Here is a 27,039-nt window from a genome sequence, read left to right as displayed (position 1 = left end):
TGCTTCTAACTAAGTCCTACTCCTCCTGAGGACTGCAGGAGGAGTTACACAGCTGCAATTCTAACATTATGTGTTATAAAACTGTGACACCAGATGGCTCTGTAGAGCTCAATGGCAAATTGCACATATATTTTATTGCAATTTTTAATAGCGTTTTAATATCTGTTTAGATCCAGCCTCAGAAAAGTCTCACTAAATTCAATAAGCATGAGTCAGTCATGACCAATGATCTCAGTAGGTCTACTCTGAGAAGGCCTTATTTAGATACAGCGCACAGTCATGCCATCTGATGCTTAAAAAATAATCCCTTTCCAAATATTACACAACACAGAGTACCACCTTATTAGTTTGGGACTCAGAGGTAGCTATGTTTTAGGTATAAATATCATATGTAAGTGAAAACTGGTCTACATGTAAAACGCTACACAGAAGTTGTCCTGGTCATTGATGTGAAAAGCAGGATCACTACACATTTCAGTGGGGAGGAGCCATAACTCAGTGGGTAGAGCACATGTTTTCCGTGCAAAAGGTTCCAGGTTCAATCCCTGGAAATTTCCAGTTAAAATAAAAATCAGGTTGCACAGGCTTCCTCAGCCTTCCAGATTTTTTGGCCTACAACTCCCATGATCGCTAGCTAGCAGGACCAGTGGTCAGGGATGATGGGAATTGTAGTCTCAAAACATCTGGAGGGCCGAGGTTGAGGAAGCCTGAGGTAACAAGTAATGGGAAAGACTCCTGCCTGTTTGAAAAGCTTCCAGTCAGAGTAGATAATATTAGGCTAGGTGGACAGATATTTTGACCCTTGGTATAAGACAGTCTTCTACGTACTGCCATGTAGTTTTAATATGTAGAGCAGCCCTTTATATGTGATTAGTAATATGCCAAGGGTGGTAGTCAACTAAGTGTTACTCAGAGTAGACCCATTGAGATTAACCAACATGACTCACTTATGACAACTGATTTCAGTGGGTCTACTCTGAGTAACACTTAGTTGACTAACACCCCTACTGTTTTGATAAGTTTGGTATGTGTAGTTGGTATGGAGAGGTTTGCAGACAGCTCAGAGATGTGTTGTTTACCTCCATCCTTCTGTGCTATATGTCTGTCATGTCATGTCAGGCCAGTCAGCGGGTGTGGATGATGGACAGTTTCTCCCTCCCTTTGTTAAAAGGTGTCATCTAGTGCAGGGCTTTACTTTCCCTCACAGAAGTGAATTATTAAGGGTGTTCATTTATATGGTAGAAAAATAAAGGAGTGTACCTGGGGCTAAACTGGCTCTTTATCCCTGCAGAAGTTAGGTCCAAACCTACCTAATTTCTTTATCTGAAAGGTGCCAAACTTAATACAATAGAGTCACAAAGGTTATCAGAATTGTGATTTTAGTGCTTGGCTTTAGTTTCTTACTAAGCAAGTTTTCTCCCTGCTTTAGTGAGTGGAGCTGACTGCTATGTAACACTATGGCTGCCAACAGCTTTGCAGGAGGAAGCAAGGACTCAAACAGTCCTGAATTCAAGTGCACCTGTGTGGAACGAAACCTTCTATTTTACAGTACAGAATCAAGTGAAGGTAAGGAAATGGCGTTTATGGCATTAGTCTCAGAGAATCTGCACTCTAGAATTTCTCTAGTAGCTTAAGATGGGCAAGTTTTTGTTCAGATGAATTTGAGGTCCTAACATTTAACACAAGCACATACAATTTTTTTAAGGCGCTTCCTTAATTTTCAGAACATCCTGGAACTGAAGATTTACGATGAAGACCTGCTCACCACAGATGACCTTCTCTTCACTGTCCTTTTTGATGTAGCTGAAGTCAGCCCTGGAGAGAGATTCCACACAACCTTCATACTGAATTCAGAGGTGCAGAACAAAATACCTTGCTCATATCTTTGCTTTATACTTTAGTGGAGGAGAAATATTTATGTGTGTGTCTCGTGAACATTTTGATTATGTAACTATATATCTGACATCATATGCCATGTTTGAAGAAGCCCTGAATGACGCTTACCTGACTTCCTGAGGTGAGTCGCTGCTGCTTATCAGGAGGGCAAGGTGGCAGGGAGAGCAACTGTGGTGCAAATGCTCTGCCAAGAGCACCGGATTGGCTCTGTCAGTGTGTTCGCACTGCGCTGCACTCCGTCTCCTGGTAAGAGCAGGCACTCAGTTGCTGAGAGGTCAGGTAAGCATCTCTAGCCCACCTGTAACTGGCAAACGTACTTGCTTTGTGTGGATCCTTTATTTAACTGAAGCGACACTGTTCACACATAAGGGGGAGAGGTGTCAGCAAGCAGGAGGGACCCATAAGGTTTGTAGAAGTACCCTCAAAATCCCCCTTTTTTGGGGGGGGGGGTTGGGGGGTTGCCAAAGTAGGCTAATGAGGGTTGAGGATGCTGAATGTTGGTGGAGCTGTGGGAACGATGGACAACAGGGATATAAAATGCATACAATTATGCACAGTGTGGTGGGACGCAGGTGGCGCTGTGGGTTAAAGCCTCAGCGCCTAGGACTTGCCGATCGAAAGGTCGGCGGTTCGAATCCCTGCGGCGGGGTGCGCTCCCGCTACTCGGTCCCAGCGCCTGCCAACCTAGCAGTTCGAAAGCACCTCCGGGTGCAAGTAGATAAATAGGGACCGCTTACCAGCGGGAAGGTAAACGGCGTTTCCGTGTGCGGCTTTGGCTCGCCAGAGCAGCGATGTCACGCTGGCCACGTGACCCGGAAGTGTCTCCGGACAGCGCTGGCCCCTGGCCTCTTAAGTGAGATGGGCGCACAACCCCAGAGTCTGTCAAGACTGGCCCGTACGGGCAGGGGTACCTTTACCTTTACCTATGCACAGTGTAGAAAAGGTGAATAGGGACATTCATAGAAATCATAGAAATGGGAAATCATAGAATCATAGAGTTGGAAGAGACCACAAGGACCATTGAGTCCAACCCCCTGCCAAGCAGGAAACACCATCAGAGCACTCCTGACATATGGTTGTCAAGCCTCTGCTTAAAGACCTCCAAAGAAGGAGACTCCACCACACACCTTGGCAGCAAATTCCACTGTCGAACATTCTTCCGCACCCTACTTAGAACGGGTAATCATCCAATGAAACCGAATGGAGGACAAACAGAAGGAAGTAGATCTTCACACAGTTGAACTGTGGAATCACTAGCCCAAGGTGTAGTGATGGCTGCCAATTTAGAAAAATTTTAAAGGAGGTGTGAGTCTGGCACTGAGAGGAATTGTAATTCAGCAAAACCTGTAGGGCCAAAAAGGAAGAAGACAAATTCATGTAGCAGAGGCATGTACAGCATGTCGATCGTGAGCCCCCAGTCGATCCTGGCGTGGTTTCTGGTCGATCGATCGCAGGGCCTTCCTCTGCAACCTCAGATGATGCAGCAGCAGCAGCAGCAGCAGCCCCTGCCGCTGCCCGTCTCCACAGCGATGCAAGCCTGAGCAGAGGCGCGAGGGAGCTGGGAAGAGGTCTGTGGGATGCTGCTGGAAGAGTGCAGGCGGGCTTAGCGTGGCTTTCCCGATTGGGAAAGGGGGAGGCTGCCGGAGATGGAGGGAGGAGCGAGGAGGAGCCGCGTGGGAAGCCTCCCTTTGGCAGGGAAGGAAGGAGGGAGGGAGGGCAGGCCCTGCTGTATTGGGATCCACATCAGCTGCGTGGCTCCCTTTGACAGGGGGGAGAGAGATAGAGATAGTGCTCTGGTTTGAGGGTGGGCGGGAGGAGAAGCGTTGTGCAGAAGAGCTCCGCAGCCCAGCTGGTTTGAAGGGAGAGAGAGAGACAGCTGCGTGGGGTGCGGGGGAGAAAGAGCTGGCTTGGAGGGGGGCGGGGGAGAGAAAGGGCTGGCTTGTGGGGGGGGGAGAGGGCTGGCTTGGGGGGAGAGAGAAAGGGCTGGCTTGTGGGGGGGGGGGAGAGAGCTGGGCTGTACCCGCCCACCCTGCACCCATCCTACCACCCACCCTACACCTTTCCCTACATGTCCCTGCTCCCTCAAGGGAAGCAGCCAGCGCCTGCCCGCCCACCCTGCACCTATCCCTGGCTGGTAGATCACTGCCAGTTTATGATACTGGATTGTAGATCACAAGCTACTTGAAGTTGGACCTGCATGTTGTAGGTTAAGGCAACCCGCAGCTGATTATCAGGATAAGGACTGAATGGAGGAACAAGTAGGACTTTGGGCTATTCCAGCAGGACTCTTCTTATAGTTTTATGGCTGAAATCCTGCAATGTTTTGCTTCACTTGCCATTCATATTCAGTTAATATGAAAAGGATCTCTTTACTTTTTTTGTTTTTTAAGCAGATTCTTTTATTATTTTGTTGCTGATCCCAGCCATCTTTTTTTTTCCAGAGTAAGGAAGAACTGGACGTAGAGTTCATAATGAAGGAAAAGTATGTAGTAATAATAGGGAAGTATTCTGGATTCTTTATAAAATGTGGTGTCAGTTTGTTTGTTTTTTTAAAAAAATACGGGTTTAAGTTAGTGCATTTATAGATGTCTTTGTTTATAACAAGCTGTGAATTTAATGAGCAGGAGTCATCAAGATAGCACAACTAATTACATATGCTGCCAGGGTGCTGAAAGCTCCCAGATGATAGACTTTAGCTTGTCTAGGCATGAATTTAATTGTGCATAATAAATCAAACAATTGATGTGGTTGCTTCTTCTGTTTTTCAGTTAATTACCTTTCACCAAAAGTTCTAGTCTTCCTGAAGTAAGCATGCTCTTCTTAATACAATTAAATAAAGCCTGCTTTATGCCTTTCCTCCATTCTGGGAGCATGCCATACGAAATGTGATGCAGGGTGTTTGCTGATCCATAATGTGGAATTTAAACCATTACAGGTAGATTTCAGGGGCTGTTTCACGCTTGCCATTTTTTCTACTGGAGAGATAAGGTTGTTCTCTATAATTCAAGTAGTATACATAGTAAAAGCAAAGTATTTTCTTTCATATCACATAAAAAACAAACTGCATTGCTATTGCTTTAAATGTTGTACATTCAAACTGTTGGGGAAGTATCATCTAACAAAGAAAAAGATCTCTATGTTGAAATATACTCAGAGTCGCAAAGTGATTTCATGCTCTTTATTCAGCTCATAGTGGTGAGGAGGAATGAATGAATGTCCCCTCAAAGTATCTGCTTTATATACATTATTTACACAATGGGCTGCACATGATTGGCTAATTCCGGAATTCTACTGTAAGCCAATCAGGTTGTGGATTCACTTCTATCTGGAGAATGATTGGGTGGTTCCTGCCAACCAATCATACTGCTGCATTGTTCTAGGACCAATCAGACTGCTGCATTCTGAATCCTATTGTTCTAGGACCAATCAGACTTCTGCGTTTTGGATCCTATTGTTCTAGGACCAATCAGACTGCTGCAGTTTGGATCCTATTCAACTCAGTACATAACAATGTTATGGGGAAAGAAAGACTAGCAGGCATGTTGAAGTAGAGACTGAAGTGCCAGGTATGTCCAAAGTCTGTTTTGGGGGCCTAATCCAGCCCGCCAGTTGGTTTAATCCAGCCCCTGTGGCAGTTTGTTTCCTGGGGTGTGTGTGTGTCCTAATAAAACCTCAACAACTTCAATATGAAAAAAAGTTCAACAACTTCAACCCGAAAAAAAGGTTAACAACTTTGGTCGGCCCTCACGGCCCTTCACTTCATCAAATCTGGCCCTCTTTGAAAAAAGTTTGGACACCACTGTAACCCCTGAAGAACCCATAATGTATCACACCACAATTTGGGAGTGTTCCTAAATACTATCAATTTTTATAAAGTACCGTAATAGTTCCAATGGAAGGATTTTTGGAACTTTTTCGTAAACGCATATAGTGAGTGATTATTAAAACATGTAGGCTTGGATCTAGGGATCATAGAATCAGGGTTGTCTTGCACAAATAGAAAAGCAAAGTAAAATTTGATTATATCCAGCAAAGGACGGCGATACACACAGAACAAACTAATGTGTACATCTGTAGCAGGCCCAATTTGATTACCATTAAGCACTTTTAAGTGGGTGCTAAAATGAATCACATAGATATTCTCCCCCAACTGAAGTTGAAGGAACTTCAGGCTGCAGTCTCCCAAACATGCTTACTAAAAGTTAGGGTGTATTGGCTTGCTCTGAGTAAGTGCTTTAGTTGGTGTCTAGAGTTTGTTGTTGTCTAGACTGGATGTGAGTGAGGGTGGGATTCCTTTTGCATGCCCTCCAACATTTCTCCATTGAAAATAGGGATGCCTAGTGCCATTTTCCTAGAAAAAGAGGTGCCAGAACTCACGATGAACGCCTTCCCGTTCTCTTATAATGGCAATAGTACCCACCTGAGAGGTGCTGGAAATGAGTTCCTGTTGAAAGAAAAGCCCTGGGGATGTCCTATTCCATATCCTCCAAAACTTTTTCAGTGGAATGGGGATGTCCTACTATACTCTCCAACATTTCTCCGATGAAAATTGCGACATCCTAAGGAAAAGTGGGACGTTCTGAGATCAAATCAGAAACCAGGATGGCTTCTGTAAACCCAGGACTGTCGCTGGAAAATAGGGACACTTGGAGGGTCTGCTTTTCTTTATTGCCTGTGGCTCACACTCCTTCCTGTAATCCTGCTTTGCCAGGCCTCAGTTCGCTAAATTTGTAAGGCAAGATTGGTTGCTAAGAAAGATGTATTCAGTGCAATTGTTTTTTAAAACTTGCATTTCCCCCCTTCTAGTTTGGATCGTCTTGAGAATCTCCTCACAAACAACATCATAGTGGTAATCTTAATCCTTTAGATTTTGTGCATCCTTTCATTGTTTCTGGAATGTAGTTTTAGGTGAATTATAATTTAATATATACACAAAAGGAACTAAAGGCTGTGGGGTGGAGGACTATGGGAGACAAATGTTAAAGAACTGCCTTTAGAGGCAGCTCTTCATGAATGCTTGACCATTTCAATAAATTTGAAGCTTCATTACTTGGATTATTGTTCATTTTTCACAGGCCCGTCCAGTTTCTTGCTTGAATGTTTGTGTTTCCAAGGAGAAAAGTGTGAAGTATTTCAAAGGTAATTCCAGGTAGAGATCCTACCCCACCTCAGCAACAATTAACTTTCTCTTTTCTGGGAATCAAGAAAATTGATGCAGATATAAATATTTTTCTTTATCTTGCTGCTGCTGCTGCTGCTGCTGTTTTTTTAAGCAACAGCTTTTGATTCTGTTCCATATTGGATAATAAGATCAGGATGAAATGCATACAAGCTGCTTAAATGTTCTTCATGTTGCAATGTCAAGTTGTAGGAGAAAATAAGGTGGCATATTATGGATAATTACTTGGAAAGTCCGGAATGGACTGAAGGATACTGAGATTGTTAACACTCCTTTATAGCATATCTAGCCTGTTGATTAACTAGCCCTTGGCAAAATTTGAAGTTATCGCTAGTATTTAAATTGGAGACAAATACCAACAAGTTATTAAATATATAACTGCTGTTTGGAAAAGCAATCATTTTACTGGTGCAAATATTTTGGGTGGTGTTTCCTTGTAGCTGTTAAGCAACTATTAGGTGCTGGATTTTTTTTAATTTTTTTATTTTTTTTGGGGGGGGGGAACATTTCTATTAAATCCAGATAGTATAGTGGTACCTTTGTTCTCAAACTTAATCCGTTCTGGAAGTCCGTTCCAAAACCAAAGTGTTCCAAAATCAATGCATACTTTCTCATGGAAAGTAATGCAAAACAGAGTAATCTGTTCCAGACTTTTAAAAACATCCCCTAAAACAGCAATTTAACATGAATTTTACTATCTAGCAAGACCATTGATCTATAAAATGAAAGCAATGATCAATGTACTGTACTATAAAATAAATAAGACAGCATTGTAGATGATAAAAATAAAAAATATTTTTTCTTCTTACCTGCACTGATGATAGTCATTGTTTGGATGGGGGGCTTTTATCCATTTCCACAGTCACTCAATCAATCAATCAATCAATCAATCAATCAATCAATCGCTGAACTGGGTTCTACACAGTCCCAAAAACAAATTAACCAAAAAAGCCTCAAAAACAAAAATGCAAAAACAAAATCATCAAACTTAATCCGTTCTGGAAGTCCGTTTGACTTCCAAAATGTTCAAAAACCAAGGCTCAGCTTCTGATTGGTGCAGGTGCCTCGGAAACAATAGCTGACAGCCAGATCGGACGTTCGGCTTCTGAAAAATGTTTGCAAACCTTACTTCCGGGTTTTTGGTGTTTGGGAACCAAGGTACCACTGTAACTATAAAGGGCAGTTTGTAGGTAAAATATGTTTTTTACGCTCAAGTTGATACTGTAATCTGTTTGGGCTTCTCTTTTTAGAAGAAGGTGATCTTGAACTGAGAATGAAGGGATCATATGAAGATACATGGAAAACTGTTTTGGAATCTGGATCGGTAGAATGCTTTTATTTTCACTACCCGATGTATTGGGAACCACAATTCAACGCCCACCTGCAGGTGACCATTCTTTCATTGGAAATAATGCACCGCACCTAAAAATACAATAGGAATAGAATAATGTACCCCCTCTCAGAGTATTATAAAATACTGACCCAGGAAATCATGGTTTTCTGTTTCTATTATAATAATGTGCCACAGTGAGCCTCAGATTCCCATGCAACAATCCACTTCCTTCTTCCTTAGAACTTGAGGGGAGGAAGTTAAAAGTTTCGATTTGCAGTGTTGCACAAACTATAGTTTCCTATTGTGTCCTCATATGGGAAACAGTGCTTGTCTAAACTATGGGTAGTTGTACAAAACCAGAATATGAAAACACAGTTTAATTCTGTTTTGTTATCTCTAACTGTGATTTGATCAAACCACAGTTTCCTGTATTTGAACATAATGGGAAACTATAGTAGAGTGATATCTTTTCTTTTTCTTTTGTGCTGCGGACCAGTGCAGCTGCTGTTCTGGAAAGCGAGTGAAAGTAACCCCTTTTTTATTTTAGTGTTCTACATGCACATGATCTGAATGGGCAAGAAAGGGGAATATATTGGCAGAAAGGAAGGAACTCTGAAAGGAAGAATGGGGCATCTTCAGAAGGTGGTATAATCTGGAGGGCATCATGTTGACTATCTCTGGTGTAGTCCAAGTTAGCAAAGGATCAGATTGAGAGGCAGAGTGTGGGGAGCAGAAGCTGATGGGATATTCTCATTTCTCAGTTATATAGACTGAAAAGCAGGCCCTGGATCTGAAACTTCATCTGACTAGATGCTGAATCAGCTGGTGTGTTTCGAAATGCTGTTTAGTTGGCACTTCTGTGTAGATATAATCCAGACCATGCCGTCTTTGGTAGACATGCTATTCTGGTGGTGCAAGAGGTCAGGTACTGGGACCTGGCTTCTAGGAACCCTGGCCTGAAATACTTCATTCACCAATGATCACTGACTTCAGAGTAAATTTAAATGGGACTTGCTTCCCAGTAGGTATTTTTAGGAGTGTGCTTTTGCACCCAGACTCTTCCTCAACTACTCCCCCCAAACCAAAAACAGCAGTGAGGTAAAAGTGTTAGCTCCATTTGGTAACACTCATTATATTCATGCTTTCAGTCCAAAAGTTTGCCCATCTAATGTAATAACCTTGATAAACATTAATTAAACTGATAATATACATATCGTTTTAGAGTTTCAGTTAACTGATAAGTTATATGCAAAAACTGCAGGATTAAACCCTAGGGTTCTTTAGACTGTCATCCTACTCTGGTTGAAATATAACATTATTTTTTTGAAAAATCAAAATAATCTTTAAGCATAGTATTTTCTGATGATTTAACAACATAACTCTCCCCACCTTCATCTAGCATTGCTCAAGTAATGGGGAGCAAGACAAACAGAATTCATCTGCATCCCTGACTATGCCTCTGAAATCGCTTTCTGTGGGGCAGGAGGTGAAAGTAATTCTTACTGCATCAGAGGTAAGCACTTCACTCTTTGATAGGTTCCTAAACTTAAGGCAATTAACTGTCCCAGCTTTTTATACAATGGCTGATCTCAGAAAAGTGGACTTTAATGATGCAAACAATATCAAGCTGTCTGGAAAAGCTCTCTGAGTGCTTCCACATAATTGGATGTGATAGCTGAAATATACCATACTTTTCCGTGTATAAGGTGCCCCCATGTATAAGAAGCCCCCTGTTTTGGAGGACTCAAATTTAAGAAAATGGGGGGAGTAGTTGTTGAGCTTTTTGGGGGAGGATTGCCCAGAGTTGCTGAGCTTTTCTTGGGGGGGAAGGGAATGCCGAAATTGCTCACCCGTACGTGTCGCAAAATTCACCTCCATCTGTCCCATTGCCGGCATAAGCAGCGAATTGCCCACCCAATTGCCACAGCGTCAGCCATTAAAAACCACCTATTGATGCAGCAACCAACAACACGCACAATAGCTGCTGACAGCTAAGGCAGCAACCAATCAAATGTCCACCCTATGCACTACCCATGTATAAGACAACGCCCACTTTTTAGCATTTCACTGGTACCTCGGGTTAAGAACTTAATTCGTTCTGGAGGTCTGTTCTTAACCTGAAACTGTTCTTAACCTGAGGTACCACTTTAGCTAATGGGGCCTCCAGCTGTTCTTATCCTGAAGCAAAGTTCTTAACCTGAGGTACTATTTCTGGGTTAGCGGAGTCTGTAACCTGAAGCGTCTGTAACCTGAAGTGTCTGTAACCAGAGGTACCACTGTATTTTTAAGGATAAAAACCTGGTCTTATACACAGAAAAGTACGGTAATAAGTTTGTGCCTAAGAGTTGCACATGAAAGGAGCTGTCCCAGATTGTGGTGGTGGATCCTGCGACATAAAGACTTGAACAACATGGGACCAGGTTACCTGAAGGACTGCCTGCCAATGTATAGATCTGAACAATCACTTAGAATCCAAGTCTTACATCATGGGGGTGGGGATTTTATTTGTGTCATCACCATATCCAACAGAATATTGTAGGGTGGTGAACTCGAAAACGGGCATTTCCCCCATTGCTCTTACGTTCTGGAATGCCTTTCCCTCTACTGCAGGGAAAGTTTCTTCAGTTTTTTGCATCTTGTAAAGATATATCTTTTTGCACAGTTTCCCCTGTTCCATAAGATTGGACCCTTTACCATGGACATTTTTGTATGGAATTTTTAGCTTTGTTTCAGTGTTTTAGTATTGCTCAGCTTTCAGTCTGATTCACAGAAAGGTATGAGATCCGGTAGGGTGAGCATAGGTAATTTCCCCCCCTTCACCATGTAGCTGCTGCGCTACCTCTTATGCAAGGGATAAGGGCTGCAGGAAGGAGGAGGAACGGATGAGAAATTGTCTTCCCTTCTTTTTGTGGCACAAGTGGAACTCTGCTGATCACAGGCCTGGATGTAACTCACAACTCACACAACCTCTATTGTTATGCATATTTAGGATAAGCGTGTGTGTATATTTATTTAAACCAAGGAATATCACGAGAAATAAAAATGTTCTGCGGTTCTCAGGCATTTCATTTTTATAAATGTGCCTATACTTTATGATCCAGAGACACAGCCACAGAAAATGCCTTATTTTTCAGAGTTAGGATTTGCTTCACATGGTAACAGAGAGCAGAAACACATAGAAAAACTACCAGGATTTTATTTTTTTCCATTTTGTGGCATATTCCAGCAAGTAATTATTATGTGAATAGAATCTAAGAATGCTGAGTTCTGTGGATTATGCATGTGACTTAAAATATTGTTCTTCATTATTCTTCATTTCAGGATACTAATTTGGAAGTTAAATTGCGTACACAGACTTGGTAATGTATTACTTTTCTGACACCCCCCCCCCCCAAAAAAAAATCTTGAGTAGACTTTTAGGGTAACCCAGTCTATTTCTTGTTTTCTGTATTGTCCTCTCTGCAACTGTTTGGGTTAGCTAGAGGAGTCTGATGTCAATCTCCAGAAGGATAGGCATGTTGATAGTCTGTTGTAAGAAAAACAACAAGTCTTCTGGCACCTTAAAGGCTAACAGTTTTAATATGACATAAACTTTGGTGATGTACAATCCACTTCATCTGATGTGTCATATATTCTTTAACTGGCAAGTATATATACACATAGGATGAGATGTACATGGGATGGAACATAAGGGTCTGAGATCAGAGAAGAAAAGAAGAGAGAATGATGACTATAGCTATAGTGTCCAATTAACATGGCAATATTGGGGACAACCCACATTCTGGCTTTGGTCAGCTAATTAACACGTGTGATTTTTTTTTTTTAAGAAAGGATTCTTGATTCAAGCCATGAATTGTGCGCCCAAGTGCAAAGTCCCTTATTCTTTTCTCCCATCCAGTGTTTTCAGTGGGGTATGGTTATGTGTGTGTCTGTGTAGACGGGAAATTCAAACAGTTGCTGTCAGGAGTTTAGGGCTGGATTTAGACACATCAAAAAAGCATTTCAGGAAAACATGTTGTAAACCTCAGTGTGGGAAATCACACTGGCAAAAGACGGAACTCCACTGCGCCATCTGGTGTCACAGTGTTATAATGCATATAAAACACTTTTTCTTAACTAATGTATGTGGGTCCAAAGTAATGACGGTAATTCTCTCCTTTGTGTTAGCTGCAGTCATTTTATATTCACCTTAAGTATTTGTGATGGGGGAGAAATTCAGTTTGGTTTGGATTTGAATGCCTAATAATAGTTTAGGTTGGACTTTGCCAGTCTGGTGCCCTCGCAGTTGACTTGCATCTTGCATGGGGGTTACTGAAGATGCATAGAACCAAAATCATGTATACTTGGAACACCCCAATGCGATCATCCTTACCTTCTGGAGCCAGCATGCCAAACAGGTCTTGTGCCCCAAGCAAGGCAGAGAGCTTTGAAGGCTCTATGAGGCTCTTGCAAGAGCCTCCCCAAGCCCAAAGCAGAGACCTTAAAAGCTATTTTTGTCCTGCGGAACCCCGTGCCAAAAGAACCTTTAAGCTCTGGGTTGCATCAATAGGAGTATAGCATCTAGATCAAGGGAAGTAATAGTGCCACTGTATTCTGCTCTGGTCAGACCTCACCTGGAGTACTGTGTCCAGTTCTGGGCACCACAGTTCAAGAAGGACACTGACAAACTGGAACGTGTCCAGAGGAGGGCCACCAAAATGGTCAAAGGCCTGGAAACGATGCCTTATGAGGAACGGCTAAGGGAGCTGGGCATGTTTAGCCTGGAGAAGAGGAGGTTAAGGGGTGATATGATAGCCATGTTCAAATATATAAAAGGATGTCACATAGAGGAGGGAGAAAGGTTGTTTTCTGCTGCTCCAGAGAAGCGGACACGGAGCAATGGATCCAAACTACAAGAAAGAAGATTCCACCTAAACATTAGGAAGAACTTCCTGACAGTAAGAGCTGTTCGACAGTAGACTTTGCTGCCAAGGAGTGTGGTGGAGTCTCCTTCTTTGGAGGTCTTTAAGCAGAGGCTTGACAACCATATGTCAGGAGTGCTCTGATGGTGTTTCCTGCTTGGCAGGGGGTTGGACTCGATGGCCCTTGTGGTCTCTTCCAACTCTATGATTCTATGATTCCCTGCTTTCTGTGCATTTAATTTGTGCGATTTCAGCTGGCTGCGTAAAGCTGAAATCAGGCAAGTTTAAATGAGAGCCCCACAACATATGGAGCATCTCAGATTCCCCACCCCTGATTTAGAGGAACAGGCTATCTCTAAATGTGGAATGTTGATCCTGTAGTTAGTGGATGATGTACTACTGTTTGCTTCCCCTACCTACGTCCTTAATTTTCTTTCAGCTCAGAGCGCCTTGATGTGCGTTTGGGGTTTGACCTTTGCGGAGAGGAAAAGACTTTTCTACATAAACGGAAGAAAGTGGTTGCAGCTGGTTTGAAAAATGTCCTCCAGCTAGAAGAGGATCTGTTGGATCATGAGGTATGCTGGATCTGGAACTGAAGGAAAAGAATGCATATTTTAAAAGGAAAATAACAATTTATATTTGACACATCCCTTAAAAAAAAAGGCTCCTTTCATTTTCTGCTGGTGTAACGTGCAAGTTGTGGGAAGTTGAACTTCATGCTTGGAATTGTTCTTAGCTCACCTTGTTTTCAATGTTGTATTTTACTGATATTTTTAATGTATTTTATTTGTTTACATAAACCACTTGGAGGTTTCACAATTAAGTGGCGCATTTATTAAATGAATAAAATAAATGTTTTGGGAGGCAACGGTGTTAGCAAAGCAACGGATATCTGGCATGGTTGGCATATGCCAGGCAGAGGGCCTTCTTGGTGGTGGCACCCTCCCTGTGGAATGCCCTCCTATCAGATGTGAAGAAAATAAACAACTATCTTACTTTTAGAAGACATCTGAAGGCAGTCCTGTTTAGGGAAGTTTTTTATGTTTGATGTTTTATTGTGTTTTTATTTTCTGTTGGGAGCCGCCCAGAGTGGCGGGGGAAACCCAGCCAGATGGGTGGGGTATAAATAAATTATTATTATTATTATTATTATTATTATTATTATTATTATTATTATTATTATCCTAGCTGATATTATGCCCTTCGAAAATGCTAATACTCATATTTTAAATCTGTGAACTACCCAGAGGACATTGTTAATTGTGTGCTAATGTACAGGCCAGATATTAATATAAATATATATATGTCTGTGCATTTTAAACAGGTGCCAGTAGTTGCAGTCATGGCCACAGGAGGTGGATGCAGAGCAATGACGTCTCTTTATGGGCAGCTCTCAGGACTGCAGAAGCTTGGCATGCTGGACTGCATAACATATATCAGCGGTACCTCAGGCTCAACTTGGTGAGACTGTCAGCATGAAACTGGGGGAGGGTTGTGGAATTTTGGAGCTGAAACCAAGGAAAGGTATTAAGAAGTGCATAGTATCTGAACATTATTTGTATGCAATCCGCTTTCCCTGAGCCAAGCCATACCAGCAATGAAGTAACAGAGTCAGTTAAGGTTTGGCTGACAGCCAGAAGGCAATCTGAAGGAGTAAGTCTGCCTGGTGATAATGGAGACATGGAGACCGCTCCCTGATTGGTCAAGCTCTCTCAGAGGAGTGATAATTAATGGCCTACTGTTAGTTCAGTGTTCGTGTTCAGAGTTCTGTGTCAGTGTGGGAGTTGTGAGTCGTGTCAGAGAGAGCTAGCAAAAGATCTGTGTTCTGTTCCTGTAAATAGTCCACTGTATATAAAAAGGTAAAGGTACCCCTGCCCATACGGGCCAGTCTTGACAGACTCTGGGGTTGTGTGCCCATCTCACTTAAGAGGCCAGGGGCCAGCGCTGTCCGGAGACACTTCCGGGTCACGTGGCCAGCATGACATCGCTGCTCTGGCGAGCCAGAGTCGCACACGGAAACGCCGTTTACCTTCCCGCTGGTAAGCGGTCCCTATTTATCTACTTGCACCCGGAGGTGCTTTCGAACTGCTAGGTTGGCAGGCACTGGGACCGAGCAGCAGGAGCGCACCCCGCCGCAGGGATTCGAACCGCCGACCTTTCGATCGGCAAGTCCTAGGCGCTGAGGCTTTAACCCACAGCGCCACCTGCGTCTCCCACTGTATATAGTAAACACCTAACTACAAGTTCCTGGTTCCTGCTTCGTCTATCCTGTCTGCAGCCAAGTCGCCAATTGCTTCCGTGGATTCTGTGTGTACTCTGCTAGGTCTGGCTAAGGTCCTGCAACTAGTCAGAAAGTTGCGAAACACCAAATAGGTTTTTCCAATAGGGACAGTCCTGGGACTTATGGTTGCGCTTCAGATGTACCGCTTCAGACATCAGTGTGCAAGAGTGGAAAAGTGAAGCAGGGCTCATCTTGCTTGTCCTTCCATTTCCTCTGCTTCTGTGTAACATTTATACCAGTCTTCAGGAAAACCAAGGTGGCTTCTTTGTGTGTGTGTTTTATTGTCCATGTATTTATCCTAATTATTTTATAACAACTGTTTCTTTAGGACCATGTCAAATTTGTATGAAGATTCCAACTGGTCCCAAAAGGATCTGGAGAGGCCAATCCTTGAAGCCAAGAAGCATATGGGAAAGAATAAGATAAGCACCTTTTCTCTGGAGCATCTGATTTATTATCAAGAGGAGCTGAGGCAGAGGGCCAAAGAGGGCATCTCTACTTCTTTTAATGACCTGTGGGCCGTAGCTCTGGAGAATATCTTGCATGATGGGGTATGTAAACAGCGTTAGGCCTCTCCTAATGATCAGTGTCCAAATACAGAAATGATTAATGGAGAGCCAATTATCTCCCAAAGCCTCTGTTGGTTGTTTCATCTCTCTGGCATGCAGTGGTGTCAGGGTGGGGGGTGGGCAGTGCGCCCCAGGTTCCACATCCAGGTGGGTGACAAGGTGGCACCCTGCGGGGTGCTTGCCCTGCTGCCCCGGCCTGGGTGTGGCGGTGCGAGCAGCAATCGCGCAGCCGCAGCCGCATGTGGAGGATTCGCAGCTGCAGCTGCGAGCAGAGGATCCCAGCACCGGTGGCAAACCACTATGTACAGTGCATGTGTGGTGTCGCACGCATTTGCTGTACATAGCGGTTTGCCAGCGCCGCAGCTCCAACGCCATACGGACAGCGGTGAGATCCCTCTGTCGCTGCTACAGCCATGAATGGAGGATCCTGGCATTATCCGTACAGCACTGGAGTGGCGCGGCTGGCAAACCACTATGTACAGCACATGTGCGGCATTGCCATGTACAGTGCGTGTGTCATACGTAGCGATGCCACACATGCGCCCTACTTAGCAATGCCCCGCCCTGGGTGTCACGATGCCTTCGTTCACCCCTGCTGGCATGTATATATTCAATTAATCATTCAATTAAGGCTTTCAGTGAAGAAAAATATGAGTGACCTTACATGCAGAAGAAGAAGAGTTTGGATTTGATATCCTGCTTTATCACTGCCCGAAGGAGTCTCAAAGCGGCTAACATTCTCCTTTCCCTTCCTCCCCCACAACAAACACTCTGTGAGGTGAGTGGGGCTGAGAGACTTCAGAGAAGTGTGACTAGCCCAAGGTCACCCAGCAGCTGCATGTGGAGGAGCGGGGAATCAAACCTGGTTCACCAGATTATGAGTCTCGCTCTTAACCACTACACCACGCTGGCTCTACTTTTTTGTTGTTGTTATGTCTGGATAACAACAAAAAAATACATACCAGTACAATGAGCAGCCTAAAAACAATTGATTTCAAAGCGCAATATAATAATCCAGAGAAACAAACCATTTTGATAAAACTAGCATTACAACATTTTAAAATTTGTTGCAAAATAGGCCATATCAGTAACTAAAAAAAACACATATCAACCAATATTATTTATATTAAATACAATCCAGAACTGAAAGAGGAAAGCACAGAAAACATTGATCTCCTTTAATCTGATGGAGTCCTGGTTTTTTGAAAGAGCCATCAGCAGCCTAGTTTCATTCTTTGGAAATTTTGCAGGACCCCTTTTATTCCATATATTCACTCATCCATCTCATTCATACAGTTTATAACTGATTACATTAAAGTAGTGATATTGTAAGGGTAGCAAAAGGGACACGGGTGGCTATGTGGTGTAAACCACTGAGTCTTGGGCTTGCCGATCGGAAGGTCGGCTGTTTGAATCCCCACAATGGGGTGAGCTCCCGTTGCTCCTGCCAACCTAGCAGTTCGAAAGCACATCAGAGTGCAAGTAGATAAATAGGTACCGCTCCGGCGGGAAGGTAAACGCCATTTCTGGTTTCGCCAGAAGCGGCTTAGTCATGCTGGCCACATGACCTGGAAAGACTTTCTGTGGACAAACGTCAGCTCCCTCAGCCAGTAAAGTGAGATGAGCGCCGCAACCCCAGAGTTGTTCGCGACTGGACTTAACTGTCAGGGGTAACAAAAGCGCAAGCATGAAGCACTTAAGTGTATATTCACACAATTTTCAGAGATTTGTTTTGCAAAACCATATCTGATTTGTTGCAATACATGGCACACTCTTCTGAGCTCAAGTCCTTTGCTTGCTTTCTGTTTTTCCTCCTTATTAGGTGAATGATTTTAAACTATCTGATCAGCAACAGGCTGTGAATCAAGGGCAGAATCCCCTACCCCTCTATTTAGCCCTTAATGTGAAAGAAAACCATATTTCTACTTTTGATTTCAAAGGTAATTCTTATAAAATTGTAATTGCAGTAGAGAAATGGCAGGTGAAAATGTCAGCAATTTTTCTTAGCCTATTCTCCTGTGTAAGCTTTACTATGTAGCAATAATGTGCCAGAAGGGAAAATTCAGAGCATCCTTGGGGGTTATTTGATCTGTCGGTAATTTACCTTGCATATTAATTATACAGGTCTGTATGACAGTACCTGAAACAGAGATTAGCATGTATGTGCCAGGTTTGGGGCCTGCTCAAGGACACTAAAGGAGCTTATAGACAGCAGCTTAATATTGCTAATGGGTCCCTGAGATATTTCAAGTAGCTTAATGGCAACAGGTTGTTGTTGTTGTTTTTTAAGTGGTCATCTCTTCCCCAGGAAGGGAAAATCCAGATTAAATTGCAGGGGATGGGGAATATTTGCTGGCATTTTGATGCCAACACCATTATGTAGATGCTACAAAAAACCAGCCTGGAAGCATCCTAAGTGTTAGTAAGTATGTGTGCAGAACTGGAGATTCCTTGTAGGTTTCATTGCTGCAAATATGAAATGATCACTTTAAAACTGCACAGTAATTTGTTTCATTGATTGTTGTAAGCACAGCAAATAAATTGGGCTGTTAGTGCAGTTTCTTTACATAGGTATAAATGACTCATTTAGATGATGGTGATGACAATTAATTTTGTATGTGCTGTAAACTGCCCGGCCAGTCTGGGCGGCTTACTGCACAGATTAAAAATGGTAAAACACAAGAAATTTAAAACTTCCCTAAACAGGGCTGCCTTCAGATGTCTTCTAAAAGCCAGATAGTTGTTTATTTCCTTCACATCTGAAGGGAGGGCTTTCCACAAGGCGGGTGCCACCACCAAGCAGGCCCTCTGCCTGGTTCCCTGTAATCTCACTTCTCGCAGTGAGGGAACCACCAGAAGGCCCTTGGAGCTGGACCTCAGCATCTGGGTTGAATGATGGTCTTGGATCATTGAGCCATGTGCTTGTTTGATGGCTTTGGTGAAGTAACTCTCCTCTTTCAGCTTCACTTCCCCATCAATAAAATGAAAGTAAAAGTGACCTCACTTGTCCTTTCTTGTGAAAATGAATGAGATATGGAAATAATTGTATCCCATAGATCATTTATCAATATTACACAATGCATTTTCCCCTCCATGCTCCTTGGAGGAAAGGTAGAATGATAAACACAATGCATACACAAATTAGTATATTCTCATAGGAGGTTTTAGATGCAGAATTATTATGTTACCATGCTTCCATCAGCAATAAGATTGCAAGTATGCTTGTTGATTGTCTGTACACAGAATGGTGTGAATTCTCCCCCTATGAAGTTGGTTTTCTGAAATACGGTGCATTCATCCATTCAGAAGATTTTGGAAGTGAATTCTTCATGGGACGGCTAATGAAGAAAAACCTAGAGTCCCGGATCTGTTATTTAGAAGGTAATTGTATTAATTTCCTGTAAAGTGGCATGTTACTCTCTTGAAAGCTGTTGTGAACTGGATTTGCAATTACTAAGATCATCAACCAGATTTGTAGGTTAACTATCATAATTTTTGGGAAATGATTTTGAGGTGTAGGCTAGCCCAAGACAATTATGTGCCTGATGCTGCAGTTTTATCACACCCAACATCAGCTGCCTGAGGCGGCCACCTCACTTTAAATATAAAATGCTTTTCTGTTGCAATACGTATGAATAAACAAATGTGTGTTTATGAGCAAATAGTACAACCATTATCTAGTAGCACATCAAGTCCTAATATTTCAAAAGACATAAATAAGGCAGGAGGAGTAATTAATTACTATTGAAGTTTTGATTAATGATAAACAGCTGAACTGATCTTTCCCTAAATATGCTTGACTTTACAGCGTTGTGGAGCAATATTCTTGCTGTGAATCTGCTTGATGTCTGGAATAAGTTGAGCAGTACAGATGAATCTTGGCAGAAACTTATCAGAAGCAAAATAAGAAACATTGGTAGGAATTTGTTGTTAGCTTAAAATAATGTGTACATAACAGCACACATATTCTCGTAAATAAGCCCTGCAGATGTAGCCTAGATGGTTTGCCTTCATTCACATGAACATAGTGCTGTAACACTATAGTGGCATAAAGTAGCAACACGGACTGCTTCCTCCCCCTCCAATCCCCTTCTCTTCCTTTCCCTTATTCAGAGAGAAATCATATTCCACCAGAAAGCTCTACTTACTTGGGGACCTCTTGGATGTGTCCTGATGGGAAGCTCTTTCAGATTATAAGAAATATTTTAACTGATCGTCCATTGCACCATCACATCCATAACTTCCTCAATGGTTTCCATATGCATAAAGACTATTACCAGGAGAGTCAGTTCTCTACGTGGAAAGGTAACTATGTCTACTTAGAAGTACAGTGGTACCTTGGGTTACAGAAGCGTCAGGTTACAGACTCCACTAACCCAGAAATAGTACCTTGGGTTAAGAACTTTGCTTCAGGATTAGAACAGAAATCGCGTGATGGCAGTGGGAGACCCCATTAGCTAAAGTGGTACCTCAGGTTAAGAACAGTTTCAGGTTAAGAATGGACCTCCGGAATGTATTAAGTTCTTAACCAGAGGTACCACTGTATGACCTATTGAATTCAGTGGGGCTTTCTCCAAACTAAAGGATTAGGATTACAGTTCTAGTTACCAAAAAAATAAAGGAAAACAACCCCACCAAAAATAATCATCATACCTTAGGGCTTTTTAGTGCTGATAATTTATTTACTAAGTTAATAAAATTGCTATCCCACCCTTCATCTGAAAGGACATTTCTGACACACTAACTATTAAATTCTTCTTTAGAACCTACAGACTTATATCTTCCCATAACTGGGCCTGGGATACTGGACAATAGGTGTAAATGTGGGTTTACTGTGAACATAGTGACTTTGATTTTACTTGTAAACATATGCAAGTGTTGAACAGAGCTCATTTATCACTGTCTCTCTTTTGTCAAGTTATCTTGCCTTCCTTAGACCTGGAGTGCTGTTTCAAGAACACATTTCATTTTATACACTTTTCTTCTTTTTAAATGGACACATGCAATGTTCTGAATATATACCTAAATATGTAAAATGTGAACATGATAAAAGTGTGTTCACCAACATATGTGTCAGAAAGCAAACTTTATCAGCAAGATGGGATTGGCTGGAACACCAACTTGAATGTACGTTATGATAAACACAAGTGTGCTGCCATGTAATGTGTGGCAGAGCCCTGAATTCTGAATGGTGTTTGGAGCCATAGACTGACTCCTTGAAAGTTCCAGGCTCAGGCAGAGGACTGGCTTCAAATAGAACTATAGAATCATGGAATTGTAGAGTTGTAAGGGACCCTAAGAGCCACCTAGACCAGTCCCATGACAGATGGCCACCAAACCTCTGCTTAGAAACCTCCGATGAAGAAGAGTCTACCACCTTCTGAAGGAGTCCATTCTACAGTCGAACAGCTCTTACTGTTGGAAAGTTCTTCCTGATGTTTAGTCGGAATCTCCTTTCTTGTAACTTGAAGCCATTGGTTTGGGTCCCACATCTGAAACATTTTGTGAAAGACAATGGATGATAAAAATCAGATTAGATTACTAGATTGATTTTTATTGTATAATTTGCATTTCAGACAGCCGACTGGACCAGTTTCCTAATCAACTGACACCATCAGAAGAAGGTATCTGCCTGGTCGATGCTGCCTATTTCATCAATACTAGCTGTCCCCCGCTCTTGAGAAAGGAGCGGAAAGTAGATGTCATCTTATCATTTGATTACTCTCTGGACAACCCTTTCCAGGTCAGTGTTAAGGTATTCTTCTGCAAACAGTTTGCTCACAGTAGAGGAAAGAGGAACTCTCTCCTACCCTCCATGCCAGGGTCCCAATACAGATTCCTCCCCCCTCCCCAAAAAATCCTTGCCATTGTGAAAAAAGTGCAGTTTAGTGTTTTGCTGATGCTTTGATTTGCAGCTGTTAATACACATTATGTTGTAATAGGTACTTTGCGGGGGTGGGGTGTTGATTACATAAAATCTCGAAGGTTTTGATTCTGTAAACCACCCTGAGATCCCTGGGTATAGGGCTGTATATAAATTCAATCAATAGATAGATAAATATATAGATAGGAAATGGTACCGTTTTATATCCATCATCACCATCACCATGCAACAAACATAATCAAAGCCTATCATACACTAAATAATATGTGCATTGCATCAGACAAAATACCTATGAACCAATGTAGTAATGGCTAAGGACCTAGAAACAAAGGAGGGCAAGGCATGTCACAGAAGATGTAATTTCAATGGGTACTGTTTCTCTCGTGCTTGCCAAAATTTTCCATTCTACACAGCTATTAAAAGTAAAGCTCATTCCAGTCACTCCAAGCAATGGGCACTTGAGTTTCAATCAAATGAGGAGAAACTTAACAACATTAAACTGAACAAAAGTGTATCTGCTTTTTGACTTGTGAACAAAGCTACAATTGTGGATTTTCAGCAGAAAAGAGTTCTTATATCAGGTGCTTCAAAAAGAATTCTCTGTAGAATGTAGGGCAGAAATTAGTCTTAAACAACCCTCTAGATGGAGTATTAAAAAAAGTAGCCAGGTATTTTTTTCTTTATTGTTGCTCAGCTCCCACACTCTTTCTTTCTCTGTGAGTAGGCACTTGTGGGGGATTTTATTTTAAATGTTGTTTATCAGCATCATCGTTCAAACATACCCTTAGAATTGTGGCAAGGGATGGTCAAAATGGGCTGACTCCAGTTTGTGTCTCCATTGAATATCTGCATGGGTTTTTTTTAAAGGCAAAATCTGCGCTCTTTAAAAATGTTATTGACCCACACACTTATGATGTGGTCTGAAAGGTTTCTGGCTCCTTTTTCTTTAAAAAAATATTTTCTAGCTGCTTGAAGCCTCATTGGGACATTGTACAGAAAAAATATGGCTGCCCCCATAAGTACATTGGGGCAACCATCTTTTCCTTGGTGCAATTACACAGGGTCACGGTAGGGACATTTTACTCAAAACATTTCAATGAGCACAGCAAGAGTAGCCGCTCCAATCAGCTAGAAATAATTTAAAAACAGAAATGTAGAGGCAAGAAAGCCCTGCAACTATCTTGGTGTTGTTGTTTTTTTAAAAGAAAGTGAACCATATTCAGAAAGGTTCATAGACATGTAGTCGAATCCACACGTCTACATTATGATCTGAGCATGATCCATTGGAATGTGGACTGGAGAGCTTAGCTCCAAATGGTGGAGTGAATTGAAATCCTCCCCCAGCTCTAATTATGGCTGGTTAAAGCCTCAGCGCCTAGGACTTGCCGATTGAAAGGTCGGCGGTTCGAATCCCTGCGGCGGGGTGCGCTCTCGCTGCTCGGTCCCAGCGCCTGCCAACCTAGCAGTTCGAAAGCACCTCCGGGTGCAAGTAGATAAATAGGGACCGCTTACCAGCGGGAAGGTAAACGGCGTTTCCGTGTGCGGCTCTGGCTCGCCAGATGCAGCTTTGTCACGCTGGCCACGTGACCCGGAAGTGTCTCCGGACAGCGCTGGCCCCTGGCCTCTTAAGTGAGATGGGCGCACAACCCCAGAGTCTGTCAAGACTGGCCCGTACGGGCAGGGGTACCTTTACCTTTAATTTAATGCCTGCTGATTTAAAGGACAGCCATTAAAGTTACCCTAATTTCTTGTGCTACAGTCTATTGAACAAACCAGCGAATACTGCTTGGAGCAGGGAATTCCTTTTCCCAGGATTTCATTGAGTGAGGAAGACAAGAAAAATCCAAGAGAATGTTACTTATTTGTGGATGAGGAGAATAACAAATCCCCCATTGTGCTTCATTTCCCGCTTGTGAACGATACATTCCAGAAATTTAAAGAACCAGGTACATTTCAATTTCAACGTGCAATATTTTGTATCAAAACAAAACAAAGGCAAGGTAACAGTAGGGGAGGGATGAGCAAATGATTGAATGAGGTCTGAACATGCTCCCAGATCTCCTAAATGATTTAACCAGGGGGCATATTTGTTTGTTTGTTTTATTTTCAGGTGTGGAACGTAGGCAAACCGAGATGGCAGAAGGCAGAGTCCCGCTATCTGGCTATTGCTCACCATACCAGCTGATGAACTTTACATATACTAAGAAAGACTTTGACAAACTCCTGAAACTGACTGACTATAACATCCAGAATAGCAGAGACTTTATTCTTCAGGCTCTCTCCATCGCCATAGAATGGAAAAAATGTGGCCGGAAATGTGCCCAGCCATGTGACTCTTCTTAGGATCCCTTGCCTGCTTTTACCCGCAATGTATGGCTTCCTCCTCCTATTAGATCATCAAGCCTTTTGCTTTGCAGAGGAGGAGGACTGGCAGGTCAATGGAGTTCAGGCCCCAAACAGATGAAGGTTACTATCCTGTACACATTTATTAGAGAGAGCAAGTCATATTAAACTCAGCAGGCCTCACTTCTGAGCTAACATCCTTAGGACTTTCACTGTAAGAAATCTAAAAATAGCGATGCCTTGCTTCTTATCTTTACTTGTCCTTCAAGCACTTAAATCAGGTATATGGAGGCTGTGGACCTCGAGATGTAGATTGACTCCCACCAGTCACAGCCAGCAGAACTTATGCAAAGGACTATGGGAGTCTTAGTCCCGCAACATCAGGATAGTTGCAGGCTCCCCTTCCCTGACATTTGAAAGGGATGGGAGAAGAGAGACCAGGATAAAAGATACTAGCAAATGCCAAAATCAGGAATATTGTAGGGTCAGACACCCAGTGTCAGAACTTGGGGTTACTTCTTTGCTTAATAAATTGAGTACAGTGGTACCTCAGGTTACAGACGCTTCAGGTTACAGACTAACCCAGAAATAGTACCTTGGGTTAAGAACCTTACTTCAGGGTGAGAACAGAAATTGCGCAGCAGCGGCATGGCGGCAGCGGGAGGCCCCATTAGCTAAAGTGGTGCTTCAGGTTAAGAACAGTTTCAGGTTAAGAACGTACCTCCAGAACGAGTTAAGTTCTTAACCCAAGGTACTACGGTAATGATGATTGTTGTCATAAGCTATATGTGACATGAGCTTTGACTTGAGGGGAAATTTAAAGTGTGTGATATAGTTAAAATGTGTCCATCAAAAACCAACAACCGAGACGCTAGCCTTGCACTGGTAAGTTAGGACCAATTCTCAACGCTTTCTGGGTGTGGCAGCCACACTCCTTGAAGCCAAGCCAAACTTGATAGTGGGAGCCCTGCCTCTTTAAAGGAATATTTGCTGTTGTCACATACAAAGCAGAATATATGATCTGAGGGCCAAACAACATGGGCTGTTAATGAAGTGATATGCCCCTGAGTGCAGGATTCTACTTGCAGAAGTTGTAAGTGTGGGTCCCTTATCAGGAATGGCCCCTTAGCAAGGAGAGGGTGCCTTAGTCCTTTGCCTCCTACTATGGTCCCAATCTGGATCATACCCCCTCCCTCCCCACCCTGACAACTTTAATTTACACGGGATAAAAAAATCCCATTGGAGTTAATGGGGGCTTTTTCTCCAAGCAAATTTTGGGAATGCCCCTTTACCCGCTGATCCAGATTGGGACAACAATGATGAACGAAAGGCTAAACACTCACACCCCCACCCCCTAACCACCCCAGGAGCCCTGTCATGATTGGGAGGGGGTCACTCTATCTTCTTTGATAAGAAAAATCTTTCAATAAATGGCAAATGGCATAATGAATATCATGTCTTTTTTGGCCCTGATCTTCAAAGGAAATGGAACACTCAGATCCTTCCCCAACACCCTCAGATTGCCTACGCTGTGGGAAGAATAGGGTTTCTGCAATCTTTCATGTACAGATGTACCATAGTTAAAGAAACACACCTGCTGTTATCCTGTTTCCCGTGGGAGTCTTATTCAGGTTGAGATTGTGTGTGAAGCTGATCTGTGATGGTTTCTACATGAGAAAGGAGTATCCATGCAACCAGGTCACTATTCTCTCTAGCTCATGTAATTGGTGTGACCACCACAGACATTCTAATGGGGGAAAGCCCTGTAAATTAGGTTTGTTCCTAAACTTCTTGCAACATTAGAGTGGCCTGAAGTAATAGGGCTGGAAATATTATTATTATTATTATTATTATTATTATTATTATTATTATATATTACTTATATCCTGCTCATGAAACTCGGTTGCCCTAGCTACTTGTGAGTGGCTTCCAACATAATAAAACAGCATCAACACATCAAACATTTAAAATTCCCGATACAGGGCTGCCTTCAGATATCTTCTGAAAGTTGTGTAGTTGTTCATCTGTTTGAAATTAGTTGGGAGGGTGTTCCAAAGGGTGGGTGCCACTACTGAGATGGCCCTCGGCCTGGTTTCTGGCAGTAGTCACACCTTCAAACAGTAGCAGGATAGTGGTTTTCTGCATGTGGATTCAGCCGGCTACATATTGTTTTGCACACCCAATTTCCGAGTGGGAAGAGACTCCTACACTTTCCCAGGGTTTGGTTTCCTTGGAATGAAGGTCAATGGGGACGATGGGGTCTTTAGGGTACATGGTTTTATTTACACATATATACCACTGAAGCATAGGTTGGAGGGCTCACAGCATTAAAACTCCAACAGATCTTCTTTTCCCCATTAGTTTTCCAGGAGAGTCTTATGCCACCATTTTGAGTTCAGCACAGAGGCATGCAAGCCTATGTGTTTCCAGCTTCCAGCATCAGCCAAAACTCTCCCACACAAATTCCCCCTTGGCCTACTGTTCCCTATTTTAGGATGATGTGGCCTCCAGCTGGGTGAGGGGGGCTTAGAGAATGCATACCCTCTTCCTGAAAAGCACCATTGACGGAAACCAGCCGTCAACGGGTGGTGCGTAGCATAGAAAAAACACAGAGACAGCGAGTATCTTCAGGGTGGAGGGCAGCTCACTTGAG

General features: G+C 42.7%; 1 protein-coding gene across 7 annotated transcripts; it reads left to right on the top strand.

Moving 5' to 3' along the window:
- The first annotated feature begins 1,770 nt into the window (after positions 1-1,770).
- LOC307209522 (cytosolic phospholipase A2 delta-like) lies at positions 1,771-26,238 on the top strand. 7 transcript variants are annotated; one of them, XM_079964684.1, is made up of 18 exons: positions 3,613-3,748; positions 4,338-4,378; positions 4,665-4,701; positions 6,703-6,745; positions 6,972-7,035; positions 8,326-8,462; positions 9,808-9,921; positions 11,730-11,767; positions 13,749-13,884; positions 14,634-14,770; positions 15,919-16,141; positions 17,982-18,099; positions 19,403-19,540; positions 19,968-20,075; positions 20,273-20,464; positions 21,736-21,902; positions 23,803-23,989; positions 24,154-26,238. In XM_079964684.1, exons 6-18 carry the CDS (start codon positions 8,349-8,351, stop codon positions 24,384-24,386), a joined length of 1,905 nt encoding a protein of 634 aa, XP_079820810.1. In that variant the 5' UTR covers positions 3,613-3,748; positions 4,338-4,378; positions 4,665-4,701; positions 6,703-6,745; positions 6,972-7,035; positions 8,326-8,348; the 3' UTR covers positions 24,387-26,238. The 7 variants fall into 7 exon arrangements, with proteins under 7 accessions (XP_079820808.1, XP_079820806.1, XP_079820807.1 ...); XM_079964682.1 differs by lacking the exons at positions 3,613-3,748; positions 4,665-4,701 and adding an exon at positions 1,771-1,856; XM_079964680.1 differs by lacking the exons at positions 3,613-3,748; positions 4,665-4,701 and adding an exon at positions 3,387-3,464.
- Positions 26,239-27,039: the final 801 nt, after the last annotated feature.

The sequence above is a fragment of the Podarcis cretensis genome (assembly GCF_951804945.1).
Source record: "Podarcis cretensis genome assembly, chromosome: 1".
In the NCBI taxonomy this organism is placed as follows: Eukaryota; Metazoa; Chordata; class Lepidosauria; order Squamata; family Lacertidae; genus Podarcis; species Podarcis cretensis.
This window is presented reverse-complemented; position numbering and strand designations above follow the sequence as displayed.

What these genes read in the sequence shown, in the direction of transcription:
- LOC307209522 (XM_079964682.1), top strand. An exon ending in AAGCAAAATAAGAAACATTG is followed by an intron (nt 20,076 to 20,272) that starts GTAGGAATTTGT and finishes TCCCTTATTCAG; the next exon opens with AGAGAAATCATATTCCACCA. An exon ending in CTCTGGACAACCCTTTCCAG is followed by an intron (nt 21,903 to 23,802) that starts GTCAGTGTTAAG and finishes CTTGTGCTACAG; the next exon opens with TCTATTGAACAAACCAGCGA.